Genomic DNA, 17317 nt, shown 5'->3' on the forward strand with positions numbered 1-17317 from the left:
AACAAAGCAGGTTGCTTAGTACTATACAGAGGATTGTGTCAAAGAGATTTTATCAAAGCATCTCAAAAGAATACAATGCACAACTGCAGATACCAAGCTCAGCACCTACAGTTGTCTCAGTAGTACATGAAGTCACAGAATACAGTAAGTACATTTGATCGTTAATTCTCTGTCAAAAAAACCTGCCAATGATAATTTTCAATTTAGAACAGTAACAAGAGCCGATTTTTTGCCGTTAGTCTGTTTTGGAAACACTACACATTGACCTGGCTGCAATCACTCCCTTGCCTTGCTTTTCTCAATACTACTTAATGCAAACTTAGCTTGCAAATATATTCCTTTTGCCTTGTAAAATTTGACCTTTTAAAAAAAAAACAACAAACAAATTATATAAACATTGATCAGGATGAAGTAGTAACCAAAAGAGCCCTGAAGTTATTTTTTATATTGAACTAGATTTGTTTTTGATACTCTGATGCAACAATTTGTATTATAATGAGCATCACAAAATGAAACATTCAACTAGTTCCCATACTAGTTCATTATGATAAGCTTATACCATAGCAATAATCTTGATGTTGCACGTGAAATCAGGTCTTCTTACATTCCAGCATTCACTGGCCCTAGTTTGGTGTTTATGGCAACAAAACTGCAGCTTGAATTGATGAGGCTTTCTAAAACATTCATTGAAGTGAATAGCTGTAATAAACTTGAGATTAATTTGCATTTTTAAAGGTAGACATTCGTCACACTTAATAGCCATAAACTCTGAATCTGTCTTTAATTTACTCCATGCTGAGCCCCATGAATAGAGGGGCCGATCTCAATCTCATCCTACGAAAATACAATTGCCTAATCTGCCCTTAGTGCTGTTTTTCACTTCTCAGATTGCTCCCCTAAATTCTGCTAACTCAATAAGGGGCATTACTATAGAAATACAGGACTCTCAAACACAGCAGGCTCTCTAGATAAGTGCCCTTACACAATATACTACTGCCAGAGCTCTTTGTGATGAATGATTCTGTTCTGCATTGGTACAGATTATAGAGAGACAGAGAATATCCTGCAGAGACCTCCATTACAGCACACACATTATCATTAAGCTTGTAATTTAATAATGAAGAAAAGTCACAGAACTACAATTAAACTGGATGCAATAATGGTAAAAATTTTGGCTTCCTTTCTTCTCTGCACACCATGCTCACTCACTATGATCATGGTTTAAAGCTACTGTTGCAAGACAAGATTCTTTTTCGTGATCTCAGACTTTACTAGGTAAGGCTCACAGGCATGAGTACGGATGACAATGGAGAAATTCTTCTACCGTAGTTTAACACAAAGATCATACAACTTCAGAAAGCAATCCCTGAAATTTTACGCCAGTACATCAGTACTACATTATCAATTCGAGTTCATCTGTATGGCTGCAAACAGCTGATAAGTAAATGTCACAATGTAATATAGCCCTGTGGGGCAGCCACAGACCTTACACAAGGCCCCAGAGATGAAGTAGTCTCAAGAGGACACAGCTCAGAGACTGATGACATTGAGCACTGAATTGCCACGATTCACCTATCCCATGTCATTTACCCTAAAGGTGAGTATAGTTTAATTCTCTCTTCTCTTTGCCCCTAACACAGAGGCACTTATATCCACATCACTTACTGGAAGCAACCGTGTGCCCACAGCATCCAACTTACAGCACTGAGGCAGGGTTTGGGAGTGAGCTAGCTGGTATGCATCAGCGGTGAGCTAAGAGACACCAACAAAAACTCTTCTCCATAAAAGCAATGGGCCTGATTCAGAGCTGTCAAAATAGTTCTAACCAGGAGCTTGGAGTGAAGTCTCCCATAAATCTCTAAAATGGGTTTAGATCAGAGTTCATTTAAATAAAACTTGGCTTTGTGGATCAAGGTCACTACATACTGAATTTTCCAAACACACAGCTCCCTGAAAGTGTCAAATAGGATGCTTTCAATACGGATTCTAAATGTTAGTAGTATCACCATTAACCTAGAACAGACAAACTTTTGTGCACTGAGTTCCAAGTACAAGAGTATTAACACTTAAATACACTGAACAATTTAATTTTGGTATCCAATTCACACTGAAGCAAACTGAATACGAAACAAAGAACATCCCAAAATAGTAAGAACAACTTCAAGACAATGAGGCCAGGTGTGGGGTTTTTTTGCTCTTACTGTTTTTAACAACTTAGGGTGATGTTTTCAATATTCAGTCCTTCAAAGCAACAGACACATAAGGGGAAAAAGTATTTTTTGTTCTCACCCTATGTTAAGCTATCGCTCTTAGGGCTGTTTGTGCCTTTTTTCCACACAGGAAGCACATTCATGATAAGGTTGCTGGTGCAAGCAAGTACCTCTATCCCCAGCTACAAGCAGGTTAGTTTAAACAGATCAAAGATCTTTATAGCCTAACTTGTAACTGAAAAACACACAAAGTCCGAGGGAGCTGACAACCGTGAATTGATTAAAGTAATCTGTATTTGTCTTCAGGATATACAAAATGAACACTGGAAAGTTGTCTTAGCTGCGGCAGAGTGAATTGCAAGTGAGCAAACAGCAGCATCTGACTAGTTCTAGGAACAAGTGGGAAGCAGGGATTTAACAGGCCTCCTGATGAGGACCATGAAGGAGACTCTCACTGATAATAGTGGTGGCTGCTCATACAGAGCCACAAACATGGTGAGCAGATGGGGAAAAAAATCTACTCTATGCTTAGATTCTCTTTCAACATGAAACAATACTGGAGCCCCTGAATTTCTTCTATAAAGGTGGCAGAAAAAGGTGATGCAGTGGTTGAGACCACCACCTGTTTGAAAGAAAAAGCACTGCAGAGATGAGAAGGAAGACAGCTATGGTACGAGTTTTCCTTCTGAAAACTAATAGTGTGTAATTCATACCTTATCTAAAGTATTATCTAGTTGCTAAGCTTTCCTTAAAGAGCACAATTACCAAATTTATTGGTCAACAGCAACTTTCTCCACATGAATGTACGTATTCATGTTTTGTTACAGCTACTCAGACTTGTACCACTAACATAAAAGTATATTGAGAAGCCTAACTGCCCCGTGGTAAAACTGGCATAAAGAGCAATACTATACTTAGAAAGGAATTAACCAGTCTTTTGGGCAATTAGTTAATGAAAACTTCTGTCTTTTGCTGGGCCAACCCCCACCCCACCCCACCCACCCCCAATAAAAAAAATATCCTGTCCTTCAAATGGAAAAGAAGTGCTGCTTAACAGAAGACGTGTTCTTGATGACAGCTATAAGCCACTTAGGGTAAGCTTATCATTCTCATCTCCAGCTCACTGTTTTGCAGGTGGGAGTATGCACTACAGGCAAAGTGTGTTCGGGTGCCCTCTGGAAGGTGAAATGGGGAGCAGACAGAGCTTTCCTTTAAGCACTTGCCTTAAGATGTGGAGGCCACCGGAGAGGCCAGTGGCACTTCTCCAGATAGATGTTCAACTAGGTTTAGGTATATGACTTTGCACAGGAAAGAGGGTATTTACAGTGTTTGGATTTGCCTTTCATGGACTCAAAGACACAAAAGACTTCTGAAGAGTTCTGTGCTCTTAAGAATGCCTCAACTTTTAAAATTTTTTACATGTGGCCATCACTTCCATATTCCTTCCCTTCCCCCACTGCTAGACTGCCTACTATTCAGTCTAACTGCTGAATTTGAAATTCATGGCAAAAACTATAACACAATGAGTTACAGTCCACAAGAGACTACCCTTCATATTTAATGCCTCCCCCTGTCCCCACAGGATCTTTCGTCAAGGAAGTATCCCCTGGCATACAACAGCAAGCATTGGAAAAAAATATATATACACCTGAAAAGCTAATAAAATCAAAACTGACTGAATTTCAACATTTAGAACAAAAAAATATGGAGTTTTGTAATAGGTTATTTCCTAATATGATGTTGTATTTTATGCAAGTTACCAGATTCTACATGGCTCATCAAGTCAACCAGATACACGCATACAAGCATGCACATTAAAACATGGCACTTGGTTAAGTTATAAAATAATGATATCTACCAATCAGTTTTGCAACACAACCAAAATTACATTCTAAAAATTGGCTTTTAAAGCACACATTTGTCTGGATTGAAATGGGACATAACCTCTCATTCTCAGTAGAGGACAAAAAAACCCAACCCTACCAAGTCCTTTTCTGTAAAGGTCTTTGCACGAGACATACAAGAGACGTTATTTTATAAAACTCCTTTAAGCTCAATACTTCAATCTCATAAATCCTCAGAACAGAGGCAGCAATTCAGCTATGTTAATTTTTTAAAGCTTGATGGTTTATCAGTTGTGTAGAGTTGCAAACATCAAAAACATACGCTGAAATAAAGCAATCTTTGAAAAGTAACTGGACACAAAAAGTCAATAAACAGACTATATGAAAAGCACCCATACCTCTTCAATAAAAATAACCAGAAATGGTAATAAAAAAAGCTTCATGCAACATGTTCTTAGATATTCAAGAACTACTACCAAAGAAGAAAGGAAAGCAAAATAATGACAAATGGCCTAATGCAAATAAAAAGTCACACATGATTGCATGCACTATGGAGCAATGTATTCTTTCAATAGTTGTACCTCATTTACTAAAAACCTGACAGAAGCACTGCTTTTATCATTTGCTAAAGGAAAATTGTTTAGGTAAGTTCTCTTGTTTTAAAAAACAAGAAATACGTATTTCTTCTCACAGGAAAAAATGTTCAACCATTTACTTTTCACATTTGAAGTCTTTTCACTCCCACTTAGATGAAGCACAGAAAATGACTTCAGAAGCTTGTTTTATGTGCAAAGTAATACATCAATATAGAACATTCTTTCTTGCTTTTTTTTTTTCCTTTTTTTTTCTTTGAAACTGTACCTCTGTCTGGAGAATTTAGTAATGTTGCAGATGAGGAGGAGAGCCGCTTGTTAATGACTGGATCAACATGTTTCGAAAGGTTCATTGTTGAAACAGACCGCCTGTCTGGATCTAAAACAAATGGAGATAATGCTAATTGACAGCCTACATGCAGTAGTGCAAGTTCCTAGCTCACTAGCGGGAGGAGGAAAACATGACTAGGTCACTCCTGCTCTACCACAAAGAACTTTCAAAATAGAATGGAAATCTCAGCAGACTTTGTACAGTTGACTCAAAGACTGGGCACAAAACCATTTAAGTTTAATGTTTAAAATACTCTGTTTATTGACTGTTATTGATTATCATTTGATCAGGTTGAAATCCAAGGATTTAATGGAGGATCTGTAGTGGGTACTAGTAGACAAGATGATATTTCCTTGTTCCTTTCAATATACTTAGAAAAACCTTACTCATGACTTACAGTAGAAAGCTTCAGGGAAGGACCAACATGATGGGAAATGTGAGGTTATTAATTAAAATAACCGTTAGCACCTGAATAAAATGTGACATTTGACAGGGCACTGTTACTAGGCAGGTGGTCAATATCATGATAATACAATGCTAAAAGATTAAAGGAAGATTAGTGCACAAGGGAAGCAAGAGTAAGCACAAAAGGAATTAAAAGATTTAGTTAAAAATCCCATAGTTATGTATAAGTGCTAAACTTCCCACCGCAGTCATTTTCTACCTGCTGTGAATGAAGTTGTAGTTAGTCAATCGAAAACAGCACACAGCTTAGCAGATAAAGAAAATTAATCTCTGTGGAAGGCTACACTGCTTTCAATGCACATGCCTGGAATGTATGCAATGCAATACTAAAAGGTTTTATTTTGCTTTTAAGTTGTGTACATTTTAGAGCAATATTGCATCATTTGCCTGCACAACTGCTGCAGAGGCAGCGTCTGCACCCTACTGAGGCTGTGATGGTTATTTCAATACAGGTCACACACACTTTGTACATGTGTGTCACGTGAATGGCAACGTCTGCTAGCAATGGCAGAAGAACAGGAATGAGCTGAACAGGCTGTTGATATGCTTTTTGTTGTCTCAAAAAAAAAAAAAAAAAAAGCTACAGGCATCACCTACATGTCCTCCACTGCAAATTTCCATTTGGAAATTTGACATTCAGAAGGTGCTGGGAGAGTCAATTCTGCTTGCTTACATTTTAGCATGTACTGAACCTCAGCACTACTCAGCAAAGCATTCAACCATGCTCAAATGCAATGAGGTTTGACCATATGCCTAAATGCTCTGCTGATTCATATTCTGTGTGTGCAAAAATATGTCCACATACCATTTTGGAAGCAGATACAAACTCAGGACACTGACAACATGAAGGATGTTGCTGAAATATTATCTTCAGTTTTTTATTTATGACAAGTACACCAACATTCTATTTACCTGTTCTGACCTAGTGGATTAAAGTACACTCACTGTGTGCAAAAAATATTTTATAGAAATACAGTACACAAAAGGTACCTTTACTCTCCCCAGATCTATAAACTGTATAGGATTCACTATAACTGGTTGGAACGAAGAAAGATTCTCCTCTACCCCATGTGATTATTTGCTCACTTTGCCTAACGTTAGAATGACCCAGTGAGGGTACAGAATCAGCAAACTGGGTATTGGAAGGGGGATAAAATTCAGAAGTGGGTTTTTAAAGGAAAAATCTAAACATTATAGACAAGAACAAGGTCTCTGTAGGCTAGCAAGATTATCCCACATTTATCTATGGGGTATACTGAAGAGCGCTGTGTGCGACTCAGTACTGGAGAGAGGATACTCAGGCTTCATATGCACAGATCTTTGTCAGAACAGTATTTGTGCGAATGGGATGGGGCTTTTGATTTATTATATTTAATCTATAGCTGAGAAAATGTGTAGGATATCAGTAGAGCCAAAAAGTTTCTACAGTTGGCATAAAGGACGTACTGCATAAACCAGCTTTCGGACAATGCCAAATGACAATATGAAAAGTCACCTTTTGTATTTGGTATGCCAACGTTTGTCTTGTGTCTATTAACGTTATTTAAATGAAGGAAATTCAGCATGAGGATTTGTGTGTAAGTGTTGGCAATAAATGTAGAACATGCCAAATTCATTTTCCTAAAAAAATTATTAAAATATCCACAAGCAACACATCAGCCAGTGCAACTGGTTATATCTCTGTGTTCATGTGCAAAATAATTATAAATCCTGTGTATATGTAGTATGCCAAAAGGGTTTTAGAAAAGACCAAAATATTCGAATTGGGTCTCCTTGAATTTCAGTTGACAGAATATTATGGTTCATTTCAGTGAATTGTGCCAAATCTTTAGAGTCAGCCAGTAGTAACTCTCCATAGTAAAAATAAGTAATAATGAAAAAATCTGGTACTAACAACAGTTCTAATCTATCAGCATGATGTTAAGCATGCATTGCAACTACATGAGGGTGGTTTAGTTACTGATGATCTCATTTCCTGAGAACTAGCTATGGGTAAAGGAATCAACAAACCACAGCAATTATGTACCAGGTTTTCTAGCACCACCCAGAGATCTGAAGTGGTGCTCCAGGCCTGCTAAATCGAGAAAGGTGAATGATGATTCAAAAAAATAACCTAGGGACAGAATGCAAGACAATGATTTTTCACAGTAAAGAAAATAAAAATCAAGTAAGTTATACAGAGTTATGCAAAAAAATAACCTTTTATGAAAAATAACTGTTTATTGAACTTATATATAACAAAGATTTCAGAGCATTCTTTTCTTAATGTTTTTTTCCTCCTTGATGAAAGGCTGGACAAATTGAAATGTATACATTAAAGTAGGGAGAGAAGAATTCTGAGTACCAGCTTCTGGTGAAAGAAATAAAGGACAAGTTCTCTTTTTTGGGTTTCAGTCATATTTAACAGGGCATATACACATTAATGATTGGCAGATTAAGTTAGAGAAGATAATTGAAGTAAAAAGCATATAGCTAAAATTCTCTTAAACTTAATTTGCCCATCTCTAAGTTTTTCTAGGGGAAAGAAGGGACTTCTAGCTCCCAAAATATCTGTACAAGGTACAGATAGCTTATTACAAAGAACCATTTTTCTTCCTCGTGTCTGTTTTATTCTCAGTATTTGGTCATTTCCACTAGACCTGTTTTTTGAGCCATGATATTTACTATTTGCACACTGTAGCTCATACCACAACATTGACACAGCACAAGCACACCCACACGTACAGAAACAACAGCAAAGCGGCAGAAGCGAGAAGCTGTAGCAAGATAGGAGTTACATAATTACTCAACCCCTGAAACAAGTTTTAACTTCTGTTCAGATTTCTCCTTGTTAACTTTTTGCCACACAAAAATGTCAGAAACATGCCATTGCTAGCAATGAGAAGATCAAAAGCAAAGAATTCAAACCAGCATACACTGAATTGTTTTAACAGAAGCAAAGTAAATTTCAGTTAACTGGCAGGGCTGGCAGACTGGCTAGCAAACCAAGTCTCCCTCTTTACCTGTGTTATTAATGCGGTTATGTAGTGCTCCTCCCCAGGACCACCTGTTTTGCTTTTGTTTTGGCTTCTGGCTTCTTTCAATTGTGCGACGTACAACAGCTTCATGTCGTTCCTTAAGTGCAACAGGATAATACATTTGGATACTATTGGGTTTTTTAACTTAATCTTCTCAACAAACCCTGCTACACATGGACAACACCTAGCAGGCATCTTGGAGCTGTATTCAAGTTTATGTGCTGCCCACGAAGACACACGCTACAACAGGATTAAGCAGCAATTAAGCCATAAATAAGTTAATATTTTAACTGTAATTTTGAAAAGGTAAGATCTGTTGGAGAACTGCAGAAATGCACAGAAAAAAGTGGCTCTGTTATGGCAGCCACTACACAAACACACCTTAGGGCTACTGCCCACCTTGTATCTCCCACCTACTAAATACTAGTGGGAGAGATAGGAAACAAACAAAAAACACCCAACCAAGGATGAGCTGATTTACGTAGGATCACACTGTGTGCCAGCTTAACCAAGACAAATCAGCCATAAGCATATTTTATTACACACTTTCTTAAAGGATTTGTTAGGGCACCTAATATTTCTCTACTGTTATACTGAATAGCTAAGAATTAACAGATAACCATACAAAACCAACCCGATTTTTATTTTTCTGCAAGAGTTTGTGCAGTGCCATACACTGTAAGCTAGACATGCTCAACTTAGCTGCATTTGATTCATAAAGTGCACTTCAAGAAGCAGTATCTGTGCAAGCAAAATCCTTTTCTTAAAATCCTTTCATACACTCTCATACTGACCATGGCTTATGTTGCATTCTTTCCTTCAGCTCTTAAAGAAGTTCAGTAGTACCATATCTTATGGTAAAAGCAAGCTGAAAAGTGTTTTCATTACTTTCATTCTTACCTTATCTTCTTCTATTCTCTGCCTTCGCTTTTCCTCTACAGCAGCTCGCCTTCTCTCTTCCTTTAATCTCTGCTCTTCTAGCTTCTTTCTGCGTTCCTCTAGGTGTTTTTCGTAATGTTGCCGGGCTCTCTCTTCTCTTTCTAACCAGACTGATTCTCTTGCAGCTGTGAAAAATCAAAAATAAAAGTATTAACATGCTACATGTGACGAATCATTTAATACAATTTGAATAACCAAGCTAAATGGAAAAACTAATGAACTCATCTTCTTAAGAGGACATACATAATATCCTAATCTCTCCTTATGTACTAAAACATTGTGTACCCTGGTCATACATTCATTTCATTTAATTTCAATTTACTTACTACGAATTACCACCAGGAATAGTTAAATTATTTGAGCATATAGTTTCTATGTGGAAAAAAGTTTTTTATTAGTTTAAAATACCTAAATACTGAAGTCAAATGTATGTGACCACACTTGTTACACAAACCATGATAATTCTCTGCCATCTTTTACCATAAAAAGATAGATAATAAAAAGAAAGACAAAACTATCACCACTATATAGCTGTAGTGATCAATACAGATTTTTTTGATTGAAGTGGTTGGGATGACAAATTCTAGCACCTGGACTGCTAACTGTACTCACAGCTGACCAGAAGCAAACAAGTTACCCACCAAAATAGTCAGTCTAAAGGTGAACTTTAATTTGTCATATAACTTCACTGCTGCACAGCTCTGAAAAACATGTTTCAGAAGTGCTAATCAAGACAAATCAGACTCCCCATCAGGGTCTGAACTGTCACCAAGGTACTATCTGGAACACGGGCTCAAACGGTCCATATGAAACCACTTACATACGATACTCTGGACCTCTCCCCGTCGCTGTCTTGAAAGCTTCAGGTCCCAGAAATTTTTGTGTTCTAAAAAAACCTTGTTACTTGCTTTTTATAAATTCTGGACATTTGATACCTCTGGATCTTCATGAACTGACAGATGGGAGTGCAGGAAGAGATGCACGTGACAGTCACAAGACAAACATCACTGAGAACCACATTACAAAACCATACACAGAAGGAGCTCATTGATAACACAGCAGCAACAGGGAACCAGCACAACAAAGCGCCTAAAGGATTTTCAGTTTCCAAGGCCAGCAATGTAAGGAAGTTCTCTACCTAAGACTGAGACTGGGTTTTTAATTCAACCAGGGGAAAAAAAACCGAAAGAAAAAAACCAAAAGAAAAAACAAAAGAAAGAAAGAGAAAGAGAGAAAAAAGAAAGAAAGAGAAAGAGAGAAAAAAGAAAGAAAGAGAAAGAGAGAAAAAAGAAAGAAAGAGAAAGAGAGAAAAAAGAAAGAAAGAGAAAGAAAAGAAAGAGAGAAAAAAAAGAAAGAAAAAAGGGGGGAAGGGGGGGAAGGGAAAAGAAAGAAAAAGAAAAAAAGAAAGTCTATTGATTGTTATAATAACATACTCTAGAACAGCAACTTCAGCCTTCAATTAGCCAAGATGTTTGTAGTGTTGTTGACACAACGTATCAAAACCAAAAAACCCAATTGCTGGTAGATGTTCAGAGCAGACATTGCAATCAGTTCTTAGAACTCTACGACTCATCTTCATGAAATTGCTCTTCTTCACTTCCCTACCTACTCAAACAAATCCCACCTCACCTAATAAAGAATTTAAAGTACACTCTAAACCTATATGCAATCTCTCAAAAAATCCCTATCCTGAACAGACCAGCTCAAGAACGCAGCTCTCTACCATTTCAGATGCCAAATACTTTTTCTGAGAAAAGCAGACAGCACCTTTAGCTTTGCTGTGGGATACAAACTAGCAGAGAGATGTTTGTTCAGCAGCTACACACTATCATAAGACACCCTCTTGGCAAGGTGGGTGAAAGTTCAGCAAGATGTTTGCAGGGAATTTAACAATCATAGCTAGAGTAATTACAGCAACAAGAAACAGTACAGTTACTTAGATAATTAGTAACAATAGCTGTGAGAAGTGACACCTACAAGTGTGAAATACTAATGCAAGAGCCAGTGGAAGATTTACAGAAATACTTTTCTATGCTAATTTAGTTAAGTGACTGAGAAATGTAAACTGCAGACTAAGGCAGAAAATAGAATATGGCAGAAAAAGCAGCTTCCAGGCCAACTGAAATCTGCAAAGGCTCCTCCTTCTGTATTAAAGACTTACAACATAACAAATAGAGCCAAAATTGGTGTTCCAAACACAAGATTAATTTGTAAACCAGAAACATGCATCTGCTGCCCCTTCTCGAGAGCCAATAGCTCACCAAGAGAACGGATGGTCAGAGAGATGACTCGGTACGGTCCACCCTTCTGGAACTACGTGACCCCTCACAGTGCTGTCTTTCTGCTGCCCATGTCCAGGGGAGACTGAGCAAAGGGCTCAGCCTGAGCTCACCTTTTTCAACAATTCCGGTTACATCCTGAACAACTGAAACGTAAGACTCACCACCTCTGAGGTGCTGTCCCCCTTTTTTGCCTTCTGCTTAAGTATCCAACTTCACTAACCAATGCCTTGGGCAGAACCAGTGTCAGCCTGTCACCAGAAAGGTTGTGATTTTTGCAAAAGCTTGCTCTTCCTATTAGCTTCTGCATAGCTGGATTGCAGAATAGGGACAGCCCAAAAACAGGCAGCCACATTAGTGAGCTATACTGTTCTTTTCACTTATTCAACATGCATTTACCATGTTTTCTTCAGCAAATGAGGAAAACATTCTCCAAAAGCAGCAACCCAGTTAAATTCAACCAGCTGCTTTTTTTAAAAAACAAACAAACAAAAAAAACTTACTATCTTTAATACCATCTAAAAGCTGGCAAAAGACATTTCTAAAGTAGCTACACTTAAAGGGAAAAAGAGTATCATTAATCTTTGAATTCTGCATTGCAAAAATTTCATGTTAACTCCTCCTTTCTCCTGAATCTCTGATGAAAATGTCAGATAAATTTAACACTTTATTATTACAGGACAGGACCACTTCAGATCCTCCTATTCAAAACACACAAACATATTAACTTTTACCTATTTGGGTGATGCTTCATGACCAAAGTGCTGGCTGACACATTACATTCAAAAGTTTTTGTCTCATTTTCAAAGACCTCTGCAATTCTGTTTGGAGCAATATCACATTTCTGTTTCTCTGACAATCATACTCCTAGCTTAGGATATATTTTCTCCAAAAATTAATTCTTTCTCTTCCATCAACAGGAGAAATTACTGTATACTGGACACCTGTCTGAAGACAGAAGTTTCACAGAAGGCTCATTGAGGCTGGGAAATCATGCCTATTACTCATGAGGAGTCAAAAGGAAGGAAAGAGACACTTACAGAACAGGTAAAATATTTTACTTCATAAAACCAAATTTGAACAGAACCCAACTAATAATACCCTGTGAACAACATGATATTTGAATCATTTTTCCCATTTCAACACTAGGTTATCATGTTCCTCTTCTTCCTCAAATAATTATTCATTAGTGCTAGACTGTAGTAATCATAGAATCATTGAATGGTTTGGGTTAGAAGGGACTTGGAAGCTCACCTAGTCCCAACCGCCCTGCCACGGGTAGGGACACCATCCACTAGGCCAAGCCACACAATTTTAATTAATTATAATAAATTGTAACTAATAAAAAAAATTATTAGTGTTAAATAACTGTTAAACGACATTCCTGGAGCATAAGATATTACTCTCTCCTTCTATTCTTTCTCCATCACTACTTCCTGTGAAGCTTTTCCTGCTAGTTCTTACCATCAGAATTGTTTCCTATTTGAGTCTACTGATATGTTTCACTTCTGATACAGAAACGTTCAGAAGGTTTGTTTCAGTTCCGCAGACAGCATTGCACAGATACATACAGATGCTGAGCTTGTAATACTTAACAAAGTCTATAATTTTATGGACTTAATTTATTCTAACATGCACAAACTATTACAATTAGTCTTAATTTCCAGTATTTATTGTTTATCTGTAGATGTCACAGAAAGAGATCTTGAAAAAAAATTAGAATAATTCCCTAACCTCCTCTTAAAAGGAAATCGGGGGTCCATTTCATTTACTGCATGCAGGATTTGCATAATTTTATTGATCTTTGTTACAAGCTTTAGCTTCCCTACCTAACCATTCAAGAATGGAACTAGATTGTTCCCTCATGCAACATCATATGTTTGCAATCTAAGTTACTCACCTTCACATAGGAAATGCTCCAGACTTACAACATCCTGTCACCATGGTGCTATACAAATGAATTAAAACAAACAAACAAACAAAAACCAAACACTGCACACTCCCTGTTACATAGACCCTGAACACACCAAGTAACCCAAACAGTGTAGTTGCTTGAAACTAGAGTTCAACCAAATAATTTTGAGAAGTTTTAAAACATCCATTATCTATGAAAACGCTAAGAGCAAATAAGGAGCTTGGTAGCACATATCTCATGAAATTCATCTAGCTGCAGCATGTTGGCTTTTACTCAGCAGTCACTTACGCGCAGACTCTAATGATCATATCAAGACAAGACACTTCTGCTGCGAGCCAGAAGACTTCCACAGATCCTGAGATCAACTGGATCTTTTGTGCCTGGAATCTAATTACAATAGCAACCTGGCATGAAAAGGCTCTTTGGTTCTTTACGGAAAATAAAGCACTTTCTGAAGGATATGAGAAATTAAGAAAAGCAGAGAATAAATATCCAACAACTTCCGTATCTGATGTCACTGCAATATTAATTTGCCTATAAAAGACATAGAGATAGTTTGCTGCTTCTGGCATTAATATAAACGGTTAGACCTTCTTGGGGCATTATTTGTGGCGACTTCCACAGGCTTCACCCTGTCATGTCGTTTACAAAGAGTAATGCAAATAGTATATTTGAACTTTCAAGATTAAATTCAGGAAGAGAAAGGCTGAAAATATGTTTGTTTTGGTATGTAAAAGAGTTAACTTTCACATACATTCTCCCTGCTGGGAAGAAAATCAGAATGTTGAACCTCTGGATAGAACACTAATCTTCAGCTTTCTGCTCCTCAGAGATGACAAAATCATACTTTTGTGATAAGGAGACAACTCAACAACAGAAACATACATTAGTGACAGATTAACCAAGGCAAAAGGAAGTGTTAGGCTGGAATAAATTATAACAAAATAAATAGATCTCATTTCAAACAAATATAAAAGCTATCTTTTTCTATCATCTTTAAGTTACAAGCAAAAGGCAACAGAAAATACACACCCATCTGTTAGCATGAGGAAGCTACTAATTTTATGCTTGGATCAAGTATTTAACTAGTATATAAAAGCATGATTTGTGATATATCTGTTTTCTGAGACAAAGTGTAATATTTATTTCCATTAATTTAACTTTTTCTTCAGATGGGGAAATAGTCTTTCCTGCTTTTAAATTTTAATGTTTTGGGGTTTTTTTTACAATATCAATGCCTACGTTTTCTCTTATTAGAGACACTCAAAGGAGAATATCTGCTTTGTCTACTGCTTCCTATATACACTACGTTATTGCATGAACTTAAGGGCTCAGTTTTTGCCATCTATAAGGTATACATATACAGTGACATAAGTTAGCATCCTTAGATATATGATGGTATCTTCAGGAAAATAAAAAGTTTAAAGTAACATCTTTTTATTTCATTCTCATGTCCCTATTCATGAATTTACAGGAACTTTTTTTCCTGTAAAATTCCTGTCACCAGACAGAAATTAACAAATTATATTCTAGAGTTAAAAATCAAAGTTTACTCAAGGGTTAAAAAAGCCTACTCCGAGGTAAAAATTAGGGGTATTAAACCCTATTCAAAACACAGGTGTGCTTCTGAAAGCACAGCAAAGTATGGTTCATACAGACACATACATCAGATGCCTTGCTAACAGAAGGAATCAGAAGATGAGCCTAGAGGAAACAGAAGACACCTCTAAAAGGTCCAATCAACTTGAAAGAGTGGCTGATTTGCAGGATGCGGGAAGGGGAAATACCCACTTTTATGATGGCTCCTCCAGAAACTAAGCTAAGAGCTATGCCTGGTGCTGAGCCAATTCTGGACTCCACTACAGGTACGGTCCAACAAAAAGGCTTTTTCTTGGGGCTGGGACTTAACAACTTCACAATACTTCTCTCCCTTGTAATTCCACATATTGACTGACAACGTGCATGAAAGTCGAAGAAAGCTTGGTCACTGTGCAAACAGTACCTGCATGCTGAAAGCTTAAATGGCATAAGAACATTTACATTAAAGCTGGAAGATACAAAGATAAGTCACAGCCTGATCTGTGCTCTACCTCATTACTTAGTACAATCTATGAATTTGAACAGTCATGTGATATAAAGACACAAAATGAGAGCATAAAAACAAGAGTAGAAAGTGAACCTGGGACATGCTGTTAATACCTTCTGTTTGTTAGCAAACTAGTAATGCTGGATTACATTACAAAGCAACATAACTAAGGCTATATTTCTGGCCCCTCTGAAGTGAGTAACACCAAAATACCAAGGCCAATCAAGAAACATTCCATTATTAAGGCACACACAAGACTTGAAGCCAATCAATTTTACACTAGAATTAACTGATTTAATGCGGGAGATGTTAACTGCAAACCATGCATGTTTCTTTTGGGGAAAGAAGCTAAATTTCCACAGTCATGCACACACACAGAGTACCATTCTTTGCAAGGGTTTTAGGCTGTGAGGGAAGGTGGAGCATGCATCAAGTGTCAAAGCCTCTATTTTCTGTTCATCCATGTGAAGCAAGGGATGTCCCCTCAGCTCCTCTTTTGCTGTCTCTTCTGCTGTCTCTTCATTTTAGTCCTTTCCATTCTGGTTTACTGCCTATATGAAGGCAGATCAGTCTAGCACCACACTTCCTTAGTCTGCTTTTTGCATCCACCCTGGATGGACAGCTTACCTGAGTAAAGATCCTATTAAGCCTTTGTCAATCTTTTCAGCCTCTCCCTCTTCTGATTTTACAGCACTGACCTCAGCAATAGCTCTCTCCTCTGACCGCCGTTTCACCTTTCCTCACTGCCAGCTCTGTACTGTCTGAGACTGTGATTTCCTCCTCACTGCATTAGTAGAAAAATGGATCAGTGATGCTTTAACCATACCTAAAAATGGGGATGTTCCACAGAAATGGCTGGCTGACTGAATTAGAAAGTGAACTTCAGAGTTGTAATTAAAGCTGAAGTTAACATTAGAATCTCTAAGCTAACCTTTCCCCAGTAGCCATGCTCTGAGGGACATTCAGCACAGAACTTTTTAAACTAATCTTCCTTAAAAATTCTTTTCTTTTCCTATAAACCCTTCTGACACTCAAGTCCTCTGAGGACATCCCAAAACTATTCATATGCTAAGGTCGCTGATTCCCAGTTTCAGTGGGGTTTCTGACTGTGGAAATGTTGGATAAAGTTCTGTCCCCAACTGCCAGAGAATAGAATAAGCCAGAAGGAATTCAGTAACAGAAAAAATGAGTAATTTTTATTAGTGTGATATTTTGCCAATGATTGCTTTCAAATGAGGGAGGAATACGTATCAAGGTGATCTTTAAAATATTATTTTAATGCTTATGCAGTGTAAATATTAAGAAGTTAATGGATTTAGCCAACCTGAAATGTAGACATATTCTAAAACCTAAGATTAATAACTTTTCATTTAAGGAGATGTGTTAAGTCAGATGGCAGGATTACCATCTTTTGTCCTCAATGCCAGAAACTAAATGAGCCATGTGTCCTTGTCAGGATCATAATTGTGATTAAAAAAAGGTCAGTCTTCAAGCAGGATTAGTGTAGATAAAACATGCACAGATGTAAGACTTAAAATGATTTTCTCAAGAATATGGGACTCAAACACTGCAAAGTAAAACGAAGAAATCCTCAACTCTACCACTTTGCTAGGCCACTCCCTAAGGCTATCAGAATGT

At 37.4% G+C, this 17317-nt stretch overlaps 1 protein-coding gene across 9 annotated transcripts in view; it reads right to left on the bottom strand.

The window, feature by feature from the left end:
* The window catches only part of MAP7 (microtubule associated protein 7), a 128422-nt gene that overhangs the window by 26307 nt on the left and 84798 nt on the right, over positions 1–17317 (bottom strand). For 7 of the 9 annotated variants that reach the window (XM_037391638.1, XM_037391641.1, XM_037391640.1 and 4 more), the window contains 4 exons: positions 9361–9524; positions 8446–8557; positions 7470–7556; positions 4916–5026 (listed from right to left, as the gene is read on the bottom strand). In XM_037391638.1, the coding sequence (XP_037247535.1) occupies positions 4916–5026; positions 7470–7556; positions 8446–8557; positions 9361–9524 (474 nt within the window). The remainder of the gene's footprint in view (positions 1–4915; positions 5027–7469; positions 7557–8445; positions 8558–9360; positions 9525–17317) is intronic. The other 2 variants (XM_037391643.1, XM_037391642.1) reach the window with 1 other exon arrangement.

Source organism: Falco rusticolus, chromosome 6 (assembly GCF_015220075.1).
Source record: "Falco rusticolus isolate bFalRus1 chromosome 6, bFalRus1.pri, whole genome shotgun sequence".
In the NCBI taxonomy this organism is placed as follows: Eukaryota; Metazoa; Chordata; class Aves; order Falconiformes; family Falconidae; genus Falco; species Falco rusticolus.